The sequence below is a fragment of the Oncorhynchus mykiss genome, chromosome 25 (assembly GCF_057628025.1).
Source record: "Oncorhynchus mykiss isolate SJ-2025 chromosome 25, ASM5762802v1, whole genome shotgun sequence".
Classification (NCBI taxonomy): Eukaryota; Metazoa; Chordata; class Actinopteri; order Salmoniformes; family Salmonidae; genus Oncorhynchus; species Oncorhynchus mykiss.
The window spans coordinates 4402501-4421395 of NC_143046.1; the positions used below are offsets into that span (position 1 = coordinate 4402501).

The 18895-nt window shown below is 47.4% G+C and overlaps 1 protein-coding gene across 9 annotated transcripts in view; it reads right to left on the reverse strand.

Annotated features, from left to right (window-relative positions):
- LOC110504518 (RING finger protein 44) overlaps positions 1-18895 on the reverse strand; it is a 60327-nt gene that overhangs the window by 8439 nt on the left and 32993 nt on the right. For all 9 annotated transcript variants that reach the window (XM_036970243.2, XM_036970246.2, XM_090220073.1 and 6 more), the window contains 3 exons: positions 9373-9488; positions 8458-8545; positions 7769-7890 (listed from right to left, as the gene is read on the reverse strand). In XM_036970243.2, coding sequence (XP_036826138.2) covers positions 7769-7890; positions 8458-8545; positions 9373-9488 — 326 coding nt within the window. The remainder of the gene's footprint in view (positions 1-7768; positions 7891-8457; positions 8546-9372; positions 9489-18895) is intronic.

An 18895-nucleotide genomic window follows, 5' to 3' on the forward strand; every position in this document is an offset into this window, starting at 1 on the left:
CACACAAACTTAGCAAAAATAAATAAATGTCCTCTCACTGTCAACTGCATTTATTTTCAGCAAACTTAACATGTGTAAATATTTGTACGAACAGAACAAGATTCAACAACTGAGTCATAAACTGAACAAGTTCTATAGACATGTGACTAACAGAAATGGAATAATGTGTCCCTGAACAAAGGGGAGGGTCAAAATCAAAAGTCAGTATCTGGTGTGGCCACCAGCTGCATTAAGTACTGCAGTGCATCTCCTCCTCATGGACTGCACCAGATTTGCCAGTTCTTGCTGTGAGATGTTACCTCACTCTTCCACCAAGGCACCTGCAAGTTCCCTGACATTTCTGGGGGGAACGGCCCTAGTCCTCACCCTCCGATCCAACAGGTCCCAGACGTGCTCAATGGGATTGAGATCTGGGCTCTTCGCTGGCCATGGCAGAACACAGACATTCCTGTCTTGCAGGAAATCACGCACCGAACGAGCAGTATGGCTGGTGAAATTGTCATGTTGGAGGTTCATGTCAGGATGAGCCTGCAGGAAGGGTACCACATTAGGGAGGAGGATGTCTTCCCTGTAATTACAACAAGCTCAGTTCGATGATGCTGTGACACACCGCCCCAGACCATGACGGACCCTTCACCTCCAAATCGATCCTGCTCCAGAGTACAGGCCTCGGTATAACGCTCATTTATTTGACAGTAAATGCGAATCCGACCATCACCCCTGGTGAGACACAACCGTGACTCCTCAGTGAAGACCACTTTTTGCCAGTCCTGTCTGGTCCAGCGACCTTGGGTTTGTGCCCATAGGCGACAATGTTGCAGGTGATGTCTGGTGAGGACCTGCCTTACAACAAGCCCTCAGTCCAGCCTATTGCGGTCTGAGCACCGATGGAGGGATTGTGCAGTCCTGGTTTAACTTGGGCAGTTGTTGTTGCCATCCTGTACCTGTCCCGCAGGTGTGATGTTCAGATGTACCAATCCTGGGCAGGTGTTGTTGCACATGGTCTGCCACTGGAAGGACGATCAGCTGTCCGTCCTGTAGCGCTGTCTTAGGCTTCTCACAGTACAGATATTGCAATTTATTGCCCTGGACACGCGTCAACATTTACCAAGTGGTCACTACAGACAGAAATTTAACATTTGTTCTAGTGTAATCAATAGATCACAGAGATGAATCATTCACCTCAATAATTGTATGGAAATGCAGCTACATCCGCCATTTGCACTCTTCTAAAAAACAAACCACAACGAACTTGGGTATAATACTATAGATGATAATATGTACAGTGCAATATGCCTTCAGGAAGTATTCAGGCCCAGACTTTTTCCATATTTTGTTACATTAATTCAAAATGGAAATTCTAAAATGGATTAAATTGCCCCCCCCCCATACAAATTTACACACAATAACTCATAATGACATAAAGAAGAAAAAAAAACAGGTTAAGACATTTTAGCAAATTAAATATCATATTTACATAAGTATTCAGACCCTTTACTCAGTACTTTGTTGAAGCACCTAGCAATAACAGCCTTGAGTCTTCTTGGGTACGACGCTACAAGCTTGGCACACCTGTTTTTGGGGAGTTTTGTCACATTCTTCTTTGCAGATCCTCTTATTAATTATTTTATTTCACTTTAATTTAACCAGGTAGGCTAGTTGAGAACAAGTTCTCATTTACAACCTGGCCAAGATAAAGCAAAGCAGTGCAACAAACAGAGTTACACATGGAGTAAACATACAGTCAATAACAATAGAAACAGTGTGTGCAAATGTAGAAGAGTAGGGAGGTCAGGCAATAAATGGGCCATAGAGGCGAAATAATTACAATTTACACCTGTATTTGGAGAGTTTCTCCCATTATTCTCTGCAGATCCTCTCAAGCTCTGTCACGTTGGATGGGGAGTGTCGCTGTGCGGCTATTTTCAGGTCTCTCCAGAGATGTTTTATCAGGTTCAAGTCCGGACTCTGGCTGGGCCACTCAAGGACATTCAGAGACTTGTCCCGAAGCCACTCCTGCGTTGTCTTGGCTGAGGTCTTGAGTGCTCTGGAGCAGGTTTTCATAAAGGATCTCTTGGAACTTTGCTCCGTTCATCTTTCCCTCGATCCTGACTAGTCTCCCAGTCCCTGCCACTGAAAAACATCCCCACAGCATGATGCTGCCACCACCATGCTTCACTGTAGAAATGTTGCCAGGTTTCCTCCAGACATGACTCTTGGCATTCAGGCCAAAGAGTTCAATCTTGGTGTCATCAGACCAGAGGATCGTGTTTCTCATGGTCTGAGAGTCCTTTAGGAAAACTCCAAGTGGGCTGTCATGGGCCTTTTACTGAGGAGTGGCCACTCTACCATAAAGGCCTTATTGGTGGAGTGCTGCAGAGGTGGTTGTCCTTCTGGAAAGTTCCATCTCCACAGAGGAACTGGAGCTTTGTCAGAGCTTCACCATCTGTCAGTCCGACGGATGCCAGGAGAACACTACCTGCCATAGTGCCAACTGTAAAGTTTGGTGGAGGAGTAATGGTCTAGGGCTGTTTTTCATGATTTATTTATTTATTTTGCTCCTTTGCACCCCATTATTTTTATTTCTACTTTGCACATGCTTCCATTGCAAAACTACCATTCCAGTGTTTTACTTGCTATATTGTATTTACCTTGCCACCATGGCCTTTTTTGCCTTTGCCTCCCTTCTCACCTCATTTGCTCACATTGTATATAGACTTGTTTATACTGTATTATTGACTGTATGTTTGTTTTACTCCATGTGTAACTCTGTGTCGTTGTATGTGTCGAACTGCTTTGCTTTATCTTGGCCAGGTCGCAATTGTAAATGAGAATTTGTTCTCAACTTGACTACCTGGTTAAATAAAGGTGAAATAAAAAATAAAAATGATTCAGGCTCCTAAGTTCCAGTGAATCTTACATGACATTCTAGACGATTCTGTGCTTCCAACTTTGAGGCAACATTTTCCTGTTTCAGTATGTCCCCGTGCACAAAGCGAGATCCATACAGAAATGGTTTGTCGAAATTGGTGTGGAAAAACTTGACTGGCCTCCACAGAGCCCTGACCTCAACCCCATCGAACACCTTTGGGATGAATTGGAACGCCGACTGTGATCCGACCTCACTAATGTGGCTGAATGGAAGCAAGTCCCCGCAGCATTATTCCATTGTCTAGTGGAAAGCCTTCCCAGAAGAGTGGAGGCTGTTATAGCAGCAATGTTCCTACATCTAGTGGAAAGCCTTCCCAGAAGAGTGGAGGCTGTTATAGCAGCAACGTTCCAACATCTAGTGGAAAGCCTTCCCAGAAGAGTGGAGGCTGTTATCGCAGCAATGTTCCTGCATCTAGTGGAAAACCTTCCCAGAAGAGTGGAGGCTGTTATAGCAGCAATGTTCCTACATCTAGTGGAAAGCCTTCCCAGGGGAGTGGAGGCTGTTATAGCAGCAATGTTCCTACATCTAGTGGAAAGCCTTCCCAGAAGAGTGGAGGCTGTGTTTGACACTAAACGTTTAAAATCAAGAGTCCATTGAGTCTGTGCAGCAGGCTGATTGTTTATTCGTCCCTACAGACTCTTAGTATACTGAATAAAATACAACATGTCGTGTTGGTCCCAGGTTTCCTTGAGTTGAAATAAAATAATCACAGAAATGTTCCACACGCACAAAACGCTAATTTCTCTGAAATGTTGTGCCTACATTTGCATCCATTACATCCATTTTAGTGAGCATTTCTCCTTTGCCAAGATAATCCATCTACCTGACAGGTGTGGCATATCAATAATCTGATTAAACAGCATGATAATTACACAGGTGCACCTTGTGCTGGGAACAATAAAAGCCAACTCTAAAATGTCTAAAGTTTTGAGGGAGTGTGAAATTGGCATGCTGACTGCAGGAATGTCCACCAGAGCAGTTGCCAGATCATTTAATGTTAATTTCTCTACCATAAGCCGCATCCAACGTCGTTTTAGAGAATTTGGCAGTATGTCTAACCGGCCTCACAACCGCAGACCACGTGTAACCACGCCATCCCAGGACCTCCAAATCCAGCTTCTTCACCTGCAGGATTGTCTGAGACCAGCCACCTGGACAGCTGATGAAACTGTGGGTTTCCACAACTGAAGAATTTCTGCAAAAACTCTATCAGGGAAGCTCATCTCCATGCTCGTCGTCTTCACCAGGGTCATGACCTGACTGCAGTTCGGCATCATAACAGACTTCAGTGGGCAAATGCTCACCTTCAATGGCCAGTGGCACGCTGGAGAAGTGTGCTGTTCTCACAGATGAATTCCGGTTTCAACTGTATCAGGCAGATGGCCGACAGCGTGTACGGCGTCGTGTGGGCGAGCGGTTTGCTGATGTCAACGTTGTGAAGAGTGGGGTGACAGTGGGGTTATGGTACGGGGCAGGCATAAGCTACGAACAATGAACACAACTGCATTTTATCAATGGCAATTTGAATGCACAGAGATACCGTGACGAGATGCTGAGGCCTATTTTAGTGCCATTCCTCCACCGCCATCAACTCATGTTTCAGCATGATAATGCAAGGCCCCATGTCGCAATGATCTGTACAGAATTCCTGGAAGCTGAAAATGTCCCAGTTCTTCCATGGCCTGCACACTCTCCAGAGTGTCACCCGTTGAGCATGTTTGGGATGCTCTGGATCGACATGTACAACAGAAAATAGGGCACGAGTTGCCTTTCAGAGATTGTAACATTCTCTGTTTCACGGAAACATGGCTCACTCGGGATATGTTGTCAGAGTCTGTACAGCCACCCGGTTTCTTCACGTATCGCGCTGACAGAAACAAACATCCCTCCGGTAAAAAGAAGGGCGGGGGTGTATGTATATATGTAACATCTATCTGGTAAGGTGAAGGGCGGGGGTGTATGGAACATCTCTCTGATAAGGTGGAGGGGTGTATGCCTTATGATTAACATCTCATGGTGTAATCACAACAACATCTCTCAACTCCTTTGGTTCACCTGATCTAGAATTCCTTACAATCAAATGCCGACCACATTATCCATCTACGATTATAGTCATAGCCATGTATACCCAGTTTATTAGCAAGTGCATCGGTGATGTTGTACCCACTGTGACTATTAAAACCTTCCCTAACCAGAAACTGTGGATTGATGGCAACATTCGCGCAAAACTGAAAGGGTGAATCACCACTTTTAATCATTGCAAGGCGACTGGAAACATGACCGAATACAAATAGTGTAGCTATTCAGGAATTCTTACTGGTTGGTAGGTGATCAAATACTTATGTCATGCAATAAAATGCAAATTATTTACTTTAAAAAAATCATACAATGTGATTTTCTGGATTTTTGTTTTAGATTCCGTCTCTCGCAGTTGAAGTGTACCTATGATAAAAATTACAGACCTCTACATGTTTGTAAGTAGGAAAACCTGCAAAATCGGCAGTGTATCAAACACTTGTTCTCCCCACTGTATATACTGTACTCTATACCATCTACTGCCTCTTGCCTATACCGTTCGGCCATCGCTCATCCATATATTTATATGTATATATTCTTATTCATCCTTTTACATTTGTGTGTATAAGGTAGTCTGTTTGAATTTGTAAGATTACTTGTTGGTTATTACTGCACTGTCGGAACTAGAAGCACAAGCATTTCATTACACTCGCATTAACATCCGTTAACCTTGTATGTGATCAATACAATTTTATTTAAGTATTAGCTAGGTTGCCACTTGTTGTTCGCCTGTTCAAATTGAAATTGAACTTCAGGTCATGAAAATAAATAGCTAGCCAGCTACTTAACCCTGTTGCCCAACGTTATAAGCAGCCAGATAGCTTCATCTGGCTAGTGAGGCTCGACCGGGTTGTGAAGCTAGACACAATAAGGATTAGGCACAATAATGGAATTTGCAGTTTGCCTTCATTGACAGTGAAGCAAATGAATACAAATAGTACAATTATGCCATACTTTTATTTTGAAGGCTAACCTCAAAGTCCACTATTGTGGCTAGCTTCACTAGCTAGATGGGTCTGACCACCATTAATCAAATAAGAACTGTCTTATAAATTAAGGTTATTTTAGATGTTAGCTAGCTAACTGTAGCTACTGAAACAGATTGTCATTTTGCTATGTTTTTGGGGAAGAACTTTGTTTGCCTCAATGAGCTAGCAATCTTTTTTTTATGACCAGAACTGAAGGTGCGCGAGACAACTTTACCATAGCACAGCATCATAGCACACAGCATCATAGCACACAGCATCATAGCATCATAGCAGCACACAGCATCATAGCACACAGCATCATAGCACACAGCATCATAGCACTCAGCATCATAGCACTCAGCATCATAGCACACAGCATCATAGCACACAGCATCATAGCAGCACACAGCATCATAGCACACAGCATCATAGCACACAGCATCATAGCACACAGCATCATAGCACTCAGCATCATAGCACTCAGCATCATAGCACACAGCATCATAGCACACAGCATCATAGCACACAGCATCATAGCACACAGCATCATAGCACACAGCATCATAGCACACAGCATCATAGCATACGTATCGATGAATCGTTGTGACATATGAAATACGAGTGGTAGGGTAATCGATGTGTAATAACTACGTAAAAGAAAATGTATGAACGAGTTAAATTATTGTGTGACGTGCAGTCATATTCATATTCAGGTCCTGATTGGTCAACACGCAAAGACCCGAACAGCAAAGACCAAAATTGTGTTCCGTAGAAATCCTGGTTGAAACGACTTTAACAAATGAACAACGAAACAGCACAGCAAGTAGGTGAAATAAATACGTTTTGATGATGTTTTACTGGTAATGGGGACATAACTACATACGTAAAAACCAACAAAATAACTTTGTGGTCAGTGTGGTGTGTGTGTGTAACGCTGGGCCAATTGTGCGCCGCCCTATGGGACACCCAATCATGGCCGGATGTGATACAGCCTGGATTCGAACCAGGGACTGTAGTGACGACTCTTGCAGTGTCTTAGACAGCTGCGCCCATATGTGTGTGTGTGTGTGTGTGTGAACTATTTCAAAGGCCACTAAAATGTTTAATATCGGTATTGTTTTTTGTTGGCAAGGAAAATATCAGATATCGGTATTGGCATAAAACTGTCATATCAGTGCATCACTAGTTGTCACCAACATCTGACTATGCAGACTGCAGAGTGAACGGCAAGAAAGTGTTCCTGACTCCATGGTTGAGCAACTGCTCTCTCCTTGAGTGACAGGGGGCGGGGTGTGATGTGAGAGGGGGCGTGGTGTGAGGTGAGAGGGGGCGTGGTGAGAGGGGGCGTGGCACGAGGAGGGCAGGGCTTGGCACGAGGAGGGCGGGGCTTGGCACGAGGAGTGCGGGGCTTGGCACGAGGAGGGCGGGGCTTTGTGTGAGGCGAGGCGAGAGGGGGCGGGGCTTGGTGTGAGGCGAGAGGGGGCGGGGCTTGGTGTGAGGCGAGAGGGCAGGGTGTGAGAGACTGCATGCAGCAGGAGGAAAGGGAGAAAGACAACTCAAGTAGCAAACGGAGTAAAAACAGACATTACACGTGCCGGCGTTGGGTATCACATTTAACAAACCAAATAATGAAATACCGTTACAGAAATTAAATTAAAAACCCAAACCGGTCTGAGGCATCAATACCAGTATATAGTACAATACTGTATACCGCCCAGCCCTACTTGGCCAGCCAGTCAAATGGACAGGTGGGTGGTGCAACACAAGAAAAGGCAGTAGCAGAATATCTTACAGCGTTTGTTCAGATTGATGGTTGTCGAGGTTGAACCTGTAGGATGGAAGCTGCTCGATGTCTGCCTTGGTGATTCCTCGTGGTTTAGCCTCTCCCAGCCTTTCAGCCAGGTTCAGTAATGCCTGAGGGGGTGAGAGACATATTTAAGACCAGTTGTTGTGGTTTATTTACATTTTTAATGACCGGTAATTCCAGCATTATCCACTAGGTTTGCTGCAGGTAGAAAATTCAAGGAAATGGTATTTAATTGACTCCAATCAATCAATCAATGGTTGTGAGTGTTAGGTGGGGGGGGGGGGGGGGGGGTGTCCACCTAAACTGTCCCCTATTTTACCCATGTGTAACTTCCGAGTCCGCTGGAGAGGATCAGCTTGATCAACGTGATGTGTAGAATCACTGACCTGACAAATAATAGGCTTTTTTCCATTAACATTCATGGAGATACACACCCCCCCCCCCCCCAGTTGCACACAAACTGAAAGTGATTGGACCGTGTTCTAGCTAAAGACAATTTCCTAGAATTTTCGACCTGCAGAAAACCTAGTGGATAATTCTGTAAATACAGGTAGAAAAAATACATTTTACATTTTTTTTTCAAAACAACTGGCCCCAAATATAATACATGTGCAGACACACACACACACACACACACACAGTGCGTTTCTAAGTGTATTGATTGGTCCTCTCACCTCGTAGTTCTCCATCTCCACGTCATCTCCATCCAGGTCCAGACTGATGGCTGGTCCCACTGCTGTAGGAGGCACAGGAAGCATCGACCTGCACAGAGACAGAACAGTCACATAATCACCCAGATCAAATAAGAAAGTGGGGAAAAAAGGGGCAATGTATTGGTGGTGGCAATAAATATACTCAGGAAGGGGGGAAAAAAGTGTGTGTTCAGTTTATTTAACTGTTATTTTACCAGGTAAGTTGACTGAGAACACGTTCTCATTTGCAGCAACGACCTGGGGAATAGTTACAGGGGAGAGGAGGGGGATGAATGAGCCAATTGTAAACTGGGGATTATTGGGTGACCGTGATGGTTTGAGGGCCAGATTGGGAATTTAGCCAGGACACCAGGGTTAACACCCCTACTAAGTGCCATGGGATCTTTAATGACCTCAGAGAGTCAGGACACCCGTTTAACGTCCCATCCGAAAGATGGCACCTTACACAGGGCAGTGTCCCCAATCACTGCCCTGGGGCATTGGGATATTAGACCAGAGGAAAGAGTGCCTACTCTTACTGGCCCTCCAACACCACTTCCAGCAGCATCTGGTCTCCCATCCAGGGACTGACCAGGACCAACCCTGCTTAGCTTCAGAAGCAAACCAGCAGTGGTATGCAGGGTGGTATGCTGGGTGGTATGCAGGGTGGTATGATGGGTGGTATGCTGGGTGGTATGATGGGTGGTATGCTGGGTGGTATGCTGGGTGATATGCAGGGTGGTATGCAGGGTGGTATGCTGCAGGCAGTTACATTAGCACCTCACTTAAACATTTTTTAAAAAAAATGGGTGTACAATTCTAGGTCCTGAATGACTTTGGGATGAAAAGCCCTGAAGTACGTGTATCATTTAGTTCTGTATTAAATGTCATACTCACAGGAAGTAGGGCAGGAAGCCTGGGTAGTAGGGTGGTGGCGGCGGCGGGGGGGGCAGGGGCTGCTGTAACCGGTACCTGTGACCACTGACACGTCGCGGCAGCATGTGGGGGTATGGCTGAACAGGAGACAGACATGTAGCTGTTAACATGTAGGTGGTGAACTATCCTATGGAAGTGGCTGGTTATTTAAAAAGGTATGTTTCGCAAGCTCTGTAGCTTTAGCTAGCTCTACAATCTGAAGCCTTACCACTGGGAAAGGTTAGCTACCTCCATGACATGGATAGGTTAGGCTGAGCTAGCTTAAGTCCTACCACTGGGATAGGTTAGGCTGAGCTAGCTTAAGTCCTACCACTGGGATAGGTTAGGCTGAGCTAACTTTAGTCCTACCATTGGGATAGGTTAGGCCGAGCTAGCTTAAGTCCTACCACTGGGATAGGTTAGGCTGAGCTAGCTTAAACCCTACCACTGGGATAGGTTAGGCCGAGCTAGCTTAAACCCTACCATTGGGATAGGTTAGGCTGAGCTAGTTTAAATCCTATCATTGGGATAGGTTAGGCTGAGCTAGTTTAAACCCTACCATTGGGATAGGTTAGGTTGAGCTAGCTTAAATCCTACCATTGGGATAGTTTAGGTTGAGCTAGCTTAAATCCTACCATTGGGATAAATAGCTCAATGTTTTGCTAACTGTGCAATGGTGAAGACATGAGGTCTTACCACTGTGAAGGGTTAACACATGTATAGATGCTAACTACGCTCGTTTTGAATGTTAAAAACATTGCATGCGGTTTTGGAAACAAAGAAACGCATCTTTTATATCAGTGAAAAATAACAATACATTTTTTTTTTTAAAAGGTTAAATTACTACACAACTTTATAGGGTTAGGGTTCCCACACAGCCATATCACCAGGTTACAGCGCTTGTTTACGGAAGACAAGAGGCGGCCAACTGTGCTAATTAGCCATCTAGCGTGCTGCCAACACCTGTGCTAATTAGCCATCTAGCGTGCTCCCAACACCTGTGCTAATCAGCCATCTAGCGTGCTCCCAATCACCTGTGCTAATTAGCCATCTAGCGTGCTCCCAACACCTGTGCTAATTAGCCATCTAGCGTGCTCCCAACACCTGTGCTAATTAGCCATCTAGCGTGCTCCCAACACCGGTGCTAATTAGCCATCTAGCGTGCTCCCAACACCTGTGCTAATTAGCCATCTAGCGTGCTCCCATCATCTGTGCTAATTAGCCATCTAGCGTGCTCCCAACACCTGTGCTAATTAGCCATCTAGCGTGCTCCCAACACCTGTGCTAATTAGCCATCTAGCGTGCTCCCAACACCTGTGCTAATTAGCCATCTAGCGTGCTCCCAACACCTGTGCTAATTAGCCATCTAGCGTGCTCCCAACACCGGTGCTAATTAGCCATCTAGCGTGCTCCCAACACCTGTGCTAATTAGCCATCTAGCGTGCTCCCAACACCTGTGCTAATTAGCCATCTAGCGTGCTCCCATCATCTGTGCAGTCTGTCCTTCTCGTCATTGTGTAGAGTACATTCCTGTGTATCGAACCTAAAGATGTGTAAAAGTGTATCCGTCCTAAATCTGAACCACAATGAGAAGATGCTTATGTCTTATGCCCTAACAATGGGAGTTGTTGTTCCATAGGCGGGCTCATTTTTGGATCGATTTTGGGGAGAGTGAGACCTCTTGCTTCGCCTCTTCCTCTCTGATCCGTCTCTTAGTTGTAAAAAAAAACAAAAACGGATTATGGTCATTGTAGTTAATTATCACATTTCTGCGTTTAGGTTGAATATTTGTTTAATGAAAACTCCTTTCAGCCTAGCTTCCCACATAGTTCGACTTGATTTCTCTCTAGAGAAACGGAGTGTTTGGCTCATAAACAAAAACGAACTAAATGGAATTCGGGTCAATTAGTTGTTTAATAAACCCCGCCAAAAACACAGAATGTCGTTAATCGCTCAGCACTAATATCTACCTTTATCTTCCTTCATACTGGACACAGAGACATGACAATGGTATTCACAAGTTCATCTGACTCTGGGGAAGTGTATATATGTATATAAATAAAAATATATAATAATTAAAAAAATATATATATTTGTTATTATTATTTTTATCTTATTTAACCTTTATTTAACTAGGCAAGTCAGTTAAGAACAAATTCTTATTTACAATGATGGCCTCCAGAAGAACGGTGGGTTACCTGCCTTGTTCAGGGGGCAGAAAGACAGATGTTGACCTTGTCGGTTCTATGAGTATGACCAGCCAAATATGGCCAATCCTTACTCTACACAAACACCTGAGCAGGAGTGAATATGTCCACAGCACAGATGCAATGATGTGCTGCTAAACATTTTCTTTTTTTTACCTCGTCAGCTCTTTGTCAGCTCTGGAATTAGATCTAACAACCTTTCGGTTACTGTCCCAACGCTCTAACCACTAGGATACCTGTCGCCTCAGATAAAAGGCCTCATTGACAAAATCCCTAAATATCCCTTTAATAATGTAAAAATACATTTGTAACTCAAATACGGAGTTTCGATTAGCAACTATCGTAATTAACTGCAGTCATGACCTGTATGTACTTTCAAAAAAGTCCAAGAAACTGAAAAAATGCCTGTTTGGCAACTCCAATGTACTGGGAAGCCAAACAGAATGAGTTTTCCCCCACAAAATGGCTTTATTACAGACACAAATACTCCTGAGCAAACACCTGAGCAGGAGTGAATATGTCCACAGCACAGATGCAATGATGTGCTGCTAAACATTTTTTTTAACATTTTAACACAAAATGGCTTTATTACAGACAAATACTACTGAGCACCCCACCCCCCCTGCACATTTTAGAGTGGCTTTTTATTGTCCCCAGCACAAGGTGCACCTGTGTAATGGTCATGCAGTTTTAAGCAGCTTCTTGATATGCCACACCTGGTCAGGTGGATGGATTATCTCGGCATTGGAAAAATGCTCACTAAAAAAGGGGGTGTAAACAAATTTGTGCACAAAATGTAAGATAAATACGCTTTTTTGTGCAGTATGGAACATTTCTGAGGATCTTTTTATTTCAGCTCATGAAACATGGAACCAACACTTTACATGTTGCGTTTATATGTTTTGTTCAGTATAAAATCACTCACGTTCCAAGGATCCCGGATAGCACTGACCTTACTGCTATGCACAGGTCGGAAGTCTACAACAGCACAATACATTGGAGGTGCTGAACGAAGAGACATTTTTCTTCAGTTGGGGTGGCAGCGTAGCCTAGTGGTTAGAGTGTAGAGGTGGCAGGGTAGCCTAGTGGTTAGAGTGTAGAGGTGGCAGGTAGCCTAGTGGTTAGAGTGTAGAGGTGGCAGGTAACCTAGTGGTTAGAGTGTAGAGGCGGCAGGGTAGCCTAGTGGTTAGAGTGTAGAGGTGGCAGGTAGCCTAGTGGTTAGAGTGTAGAGGTGGCAGCGTAGCCTAGTGGTTAGAGTGTAGAGGTGGCAGCGTAGCCTAGTGGTTAGAGTGTAGAGACGGCAGCGTAGCCTAGTGGTTAGAGTGTAGAGGTGGCAGGGTAGCCTAGTGGTTAGAGTGTAGAGGAGGCAGGGTAGCCTAGTGGTTAGAGTGTAGAGGTGGCAGGTAGCCTAGTGGTTAGAGTGTAGAGGTGGCAGGTAGCCTAGTGGTTAGAGTGTAGAGACGGCAGCGTAGCCTAGTGGTTAGAGTGTAGAGGAGGCAGGGTAGCCTAGTGGTTAGAGTGTAGAGGTGGCAGGTAGCCTAGTGGTTAGAGTGTAGAGGCGGCAGGGTAGCCTAGTGGTTAGAGTGTAGAGGTGGCAGGTAGCCTAGTGGTTAGAGTGTAGAGGTGGCAGCGTAGCCTAGTGGTTAGAGTGTAGAGGTGGCAGGTAGCCTAGTGGTTAGAGTGTAGGGGCGGCAGGTAGCCTAGTGGTTAGAGTGTAGAGGTGGCAGGTAGCCTAGTGGTTAGAGTGTAGAGGTGGCAGGTAGCCTAGTGGTTAGAGTGTAGAGGTGGCAGGTAGCCTAGTGGTTAGAGTGTAGAGACGGCAGGTAGCCTAGTGGTTAGAGTGTAGAGACGGCAGGTAGCCTAGTGGTTAGAGTGTAGAGGTGGCAGGGTAGCCTAGTGGTTAGAGTGTAGAGGCGGCAGGTAGCCTAGTGGTTAGAGTGTAGAGGTGGCAGGGTAGCCTAGTGGTTAGAGTGTAGAGGTGGCAGGGTAGCCTAGTGGTTAGAGTGTAGAGGAGGCAGGGTAGCCTAGTGGTTAGAGTGTAGAGGTGGCAGGTAGCCTAGTGGTTAGAGTGTAGAGGTGGCAGCGTAGCCTAGTGGTTAGAGGGTAGAGGTGGCAGGTAGCCTAGTGGTTAGAGTGTAGAGACGGCAGCGTAGCCTAGTGGTTAGAGTGTAGAGGTGGCAGGTAGCCTAGTGGTTAGAGTGTAGAGACGGCAGCGTAGCCTAGTGGTTAGAGTGTAGAGGTGGCAGCGTAGCCTAGTGGTTAGAGTGTAGAGGAGGCAGGGTAGCCTAGTGGTTAGAGTGTAGAGGTGGCAGGTAGCCTAGTGGTTAGAGTGTAGAGGCGGCAGGGTAGCCTAGTGGTTAGAGTGTAGAGGCGGCAGGTAGCCTAGTGGTTAGAGTGTAGAGACGGCAGGTAGCCTAGTGGTTAGAGTGTAGAGACGGCAGGTAGCCTAGTGGTTAGAGTGTAGAGGTGGCAGGTAGCCTAGTGGTTAGAGTGTAGAGGTGGCAGGTAGCCTAGTGGTTAGAGTGTAGAGGCGGCAGGTAGCCTAGTGGTTAGAGTGTAGAGGTGGCAGGTAGCCTAGTGGTTAGAGTGTAGAGGTGGCAGGTAGCCTAGTGGTTAGAGTGTAGAGGTGGCAGGTAGCCTAGTGGTTAGAGTGTAGAGACGGCAGGTAGCCTAGTGGTTAGAGTGTAGAGACGGCAGGTAGCCTAGTGGTTAGAGTGTAGAGGTGGCAGGGTAGTCTAGTGGTTAGAGTGTAGAGACGGCAGGTAGCCTAGTGGTTAGAGTGTAGAGGTGGCAGGGTAGCCTAGTGGTTAGAGTGTAGAGGTGGCAGGTAGCCTAGTGGTTAGAGTGTAGAGGTGGCAGGTAGCCTAGTGGTTAGAGTGTAGAGGTGGCAGGTAGCCTAGTGGTTAGAGTGTAGAGACGGCAGGTAGCCTAGTGGTTAGAGTGTAGAGGTGGCAGGTAGCCTAGTGGTTAGAGTGTAGAGGTGGCAGGTAGCCTAGTGGTTAGAGTGTAGAGGTGGCAGGTAGCCTAGTGGTTAGAGTGTAGAGACGGCAGGTAGCCTAGTGGTTAGAGTGTAGAGACGGCAGGTAGCCTAGTGGTTAGAGTGTAGAGGTGGCAGGGTAGCCTAGTGGTTAGAGTGTAGAGGTGGCAGGTAGCCTAGTGGTTAGAGTGTAGAGGTGGCAGGTAGCCTAGTGGTTAGAGTGTAGAGACGGCAGGTAGCCTAGTGGTTAGAGTGTAGAGACGGCAGGTAGCCTAGTGGTTAGAGTGTAGAGGTGGCAGGTAGCCTAGTGGTTAGAGTGTAGAGACGGCAGGTAGCCTAGTGGTTAGAGTGTAGAGACGGCAGGTAGCCTAGTGGTTAGAGTGTAGAGGTGGCAGGGTAGCCTAGTGGTTAGAGTGTAGAGGTGGCAGGTAGCCTAGTGGTTAGAGTGTAGAGGTGGCAGGTAGCCTAGTGGTTAGAGTGTAGAGGTGGCAGCGTAGCCTAGTGGTTAGAGGGTAGAGGTGGCAGGTAGCCTAGTGGTTAGAGTGTAGAGACGGCAGCGTAGCCTAGTGGTTAGAGTGTAGAGACGGCAGGTAGCCTAGTGGTTAGAGTGTAGAGACGGCAGGTAGCCTAGTGGTTAGAGTGTAGAGGTGGCAGGGTAGCCTAGTGGTTAGAGTGTAGAGGTGGCAGGTAGCCTAGTGGTTAGAGTGTAGAGGTGGCAGGTAGCCTAGTGGTTAGAGTGTAGAGACGGCAGGTAGCCTAGTGGTTAGAGTGTAGAGACGGCAGGTAGCCTAGTGGTTAGAGTGTAGAGGTGGCAGGTAGCCTAGTGGTTAGAGTGTAGAGACGGCAGGTAGCCTAGTGGTTAGAGTGTAGAGACGGCAGGTAGCCTAGTGGTTAGAGTGTAGAGGTGGCAGGGTAGCCTAGTGGTTAGAGTGTAGAGGTGGCAGGTAGCCTAGTGGTTAGAGTGTAGAGGTGGCAGGTAGCCTAGTGGTTAGAGTGTAGAGGTGGCAGCGTAGCCTAGTGGTTAGAGGGTAGAGGTGGCAGGTAGCCTAGTGGTTAGAGTGTAGAGACGGCAGCGTAGCCTAGTGGTTAGAGTGTAGAGGTGGCAGGTAGCCTAGTGGTTAGAGTGTAGAGACGGCAGGTAGCCTAGTGGTTAGAGTGTAGAGGTGGCAGGTAGCCTAGTGGTTAGAGTGTAGAGGTGGCAGGTAGCCTAGTGGTTAGAGTGTAGAGGTGGCAGGTAGCCTAGTGGTTAGAGTGTAGAGACGGCAGGTAGCCTAGTGGTTAGAGTGTAGAGACGGCAGGTAGCCTAGTGGTTAGAGTGTAGAGGTGGCAGGGTAGCCTAGTGGTTAGAGTGTAGAGGTGGCAGGTAGCCTAGTGGTTAGAGTGTAGAGGTGGCAGGTAGCCTAGTGGTTAGAGTGTAGAGACGGCAGGTAGCCTAGTGGTTAGAGTGTAGAGACGGCAGGTAGCCTAGTGGTTAGAGTGTAGAGGTGGCAGGTAGCCTAGTGGTTAGAGTGTAGAGACGGCAGGTAGCCTAGTGGTTAGAGTGTAGAGACGGCAGGTAGCCTAGTGGTTAGAGTGTAGAGGTGGCAGGGTAGCCTAGTGGTTAGAGTGTAGAGGTGGCAGGTAGCCTAGTGGTTAGAGTGTAGAGGTGGCAGGTAGCCTAGTGGTTAGAGTGTAGAGGTGGCAGCGTAGCCTAGTGGTTAGAGGGTAGAGGTGGCAGGTAGCCTAGTGGTTAGAGTGTAGAGACGGCAGCGTAGCCTAGTGGTTAGAGTGTAGAGGTGGCAGGTAGCCTAGTGGTTAGAGTGTAGAGACGGCAGCGTAGCCTAGTGGTTAGAGTGTAGAGGTGGCAGCGTAGCCTAGTGGTTAGAGTGTAGAGGTGGCAGGTAGCCTAGTGGTTAGAGTGTAGAGGCGGCAGGGTAGCCTAGTGGTTAGAGTGTAGAGGTGGCAGGTAGCCTAGTAGTTAGAGTGTAGAGGTGGCAGCGTAGCCTAGTGGTTAGAGTGTAGAGGTGGCAGGTAGCCTAGTGGTTAGAGTGTAGGGGCGGCAGGTAGCCTAGTGGTTAGAGTGTAGAGGTGGCAGCGTAGCCTAGTGGTTAGAGTGTAGAGGAGGCAGGGTAGCCTAGTGGTTAGAGTGTAGAGGTGGCAGGTAGCCTAGTGGTTAGAGTGTAGAGGTGGCAGCGTAGCCTAGTGGTTAGAGTGTAGAGGCGGCAGGTAGCCTAGTGGTTAGAGTGTAGAGACGGCAGGTAGCCTAGTGGTTAGAGTGTAGAGGTGGCAGGGTAGCCTAGTGGTTAGAGTGTAGAGGTGGCAGGTAGCCTAGTGGTTAGAGTGTAGAGGTGGCAGGTAGCCTAGTGGTTAGAGTGTAGAGGTGGCAGGTAGCCTAGTGGTTAGAGTGTAGAGACGGCAGGTAGCCTAGTGGTTAGAGTGTAGAGGTGGCAGGTAGCCTAGTGGTTAGAGTGTAGAGGTGGCAGCGTAGCCTAGTGGTTAGAGTGTAGAGAGTGTAGGTAGCCTAGTGGTTAGAGTGTAGAGACGGCAGGTAGCCTAGTGGTTAGAGTGTAGAGACGGCAGCGTAGCCTAGTGGTTAGAGTGTAGAGGTGGCAGGTAGCCTAGTGGTTAGAGTGTAGAGACGGCAGCGTAGCCTAGTGGTTAGAGTGTAGAGGTGGCAGCGTAGCCTAGTGGTTAGAGTGTAGAGGAGGCAGGGTAGCCTAGTGGTTAGAGTGTAGAGGTGGCAGGTAGCCTAGTGGTTAGAGTGTAGAGGCGGCAGGGTAGCCTAGTGGTTAGAGTGTAGAGGTGGCAGGTAGCCTAGTGGTTAGAGTGTAGAGACGGCAGGTAGCCTAGTGGTTAGAGTGTAGAGGTGGCAGGGTAGCCTAGTGGTTAGAGTGTAGAGGTGGCAGGTAGCCTAGTGGTTAGAGTGTAGAGGTGGCAGGTAGCCTAGTGGTTAGAGTGTAGAGACGGCAGGTAGCCTAGTGGTTAGAGTGTAGAGACGGCAGGTAGCCTAGTGGTTAGAGTGTAGAGGTGGCAGGTAGCCTAGTGGTTAGAGTGTAGAGGTGGCAGGTAGCCTAGTGGTTAGAGTGTAGAGGTGGCAGGTAGCCTAGTGGTTAGAGTGTAGAGACGGCAGGTAGCCTAGTGGTTAGAGTGTAGAGGTGGCAGGGTAGCCTAGTGGTTAGAGTGTAGAGGTGGCAGGTAGCCTAGTGGTTAGAGTGTAGAGGTGGCAGGTAGCCTAGTGGTTAGAGTGTAGAGGTGGCAGGTAGCCTAGTGGTTAGAGTGTAGAGACGGCAGGTAGCCTAGTGGTTAGAGTGTAGAGGTGGCAGGTAGCCTAGTGGTTAGAGTGTAGAGGTGGCAGGTAGCCTAGTGGTTAGAGTGTAGAGGTGGCAGGTAGCCTAGTGGTTAGAGTGTAGAGGTGGCAGGTAGCCTAGTGGTTAGAGTGTAGAGAAGGCAGGTAGCCTAGTGGTTAGAGTGTAGAGACGGCAGGTAGCCTAGTGGTTAGAGTGTAGAGGTGGCAGGGTAGCCTAGTGGTTAGAGTGTAGAGGTGGCAGGGTAGCCTAGTGGTTAGAGTGTAGAGGTGGCAGGTAGCCTAGTGGTTAGAGTGTAGAGACGGCAGGTAGCCTAGTGGTTAGAGTGTAGAGACGGCAGGTAGCCTAGTGGTTAGAGTGTAGAGACGGCAGGTAGCCTAGTGGTTAGAGTGTAGAGGTGGCAGGGTAGCCTAGTGGTTAGAGTGTAGAGGTGGCAGGTAGCCTAGTGGTTAGAGTGTAGAGGTGGCAGGTAGCCTAGTGGTTAGAGTGTAGAGGTGGCAGGTAGCCTAGTGGTTAGAGTGTAGAGGTGGCAGGTAGCCTAGTGGTTAGAGTGTAGAGACGGCAGGTAGCCTAGTGGTTAGAGTGTAGAGACGGCAGGTAGCCTAGTGGTTAGAGTGTAGAGGTGGCAGGTAGCCTAGTGGTTAGAGTGTAGAGGTGGCAGGTAGCCTAGTGGTTAGAGTGTAGAGGTGGCAGGTAGCCTAGTGGTTAGAGTGTAGAGACGGCAGGTAGCCTAGTGGTTAGAGTGTAGAGACGGCAGGTAGCCTAGTGGTTAGAGTGTAGAGGTGGCAGGGTAGCCTAGTGGTTAGAGTGTAGAGGTGGCAGGTAGCCTAGTGGTTAGAGTGTAGAGACGGCAGGTAGCCTAGTGGTTAGAGTGTAGAGACGGCAGGTAGCCTAGTGGTTAGAGTGTAGAGGTGGCAGGGTAGCCTAGTGGTTAGAGTGTAGAGGCGGCAGGTAGCCTAGTGGTTAGAGTGTAGAGACGGCAGGTAGCCTAGTGGTTAGAGTGTAGAGGCGGCAGGTAGCCTAGTGGTTAGAGTGTA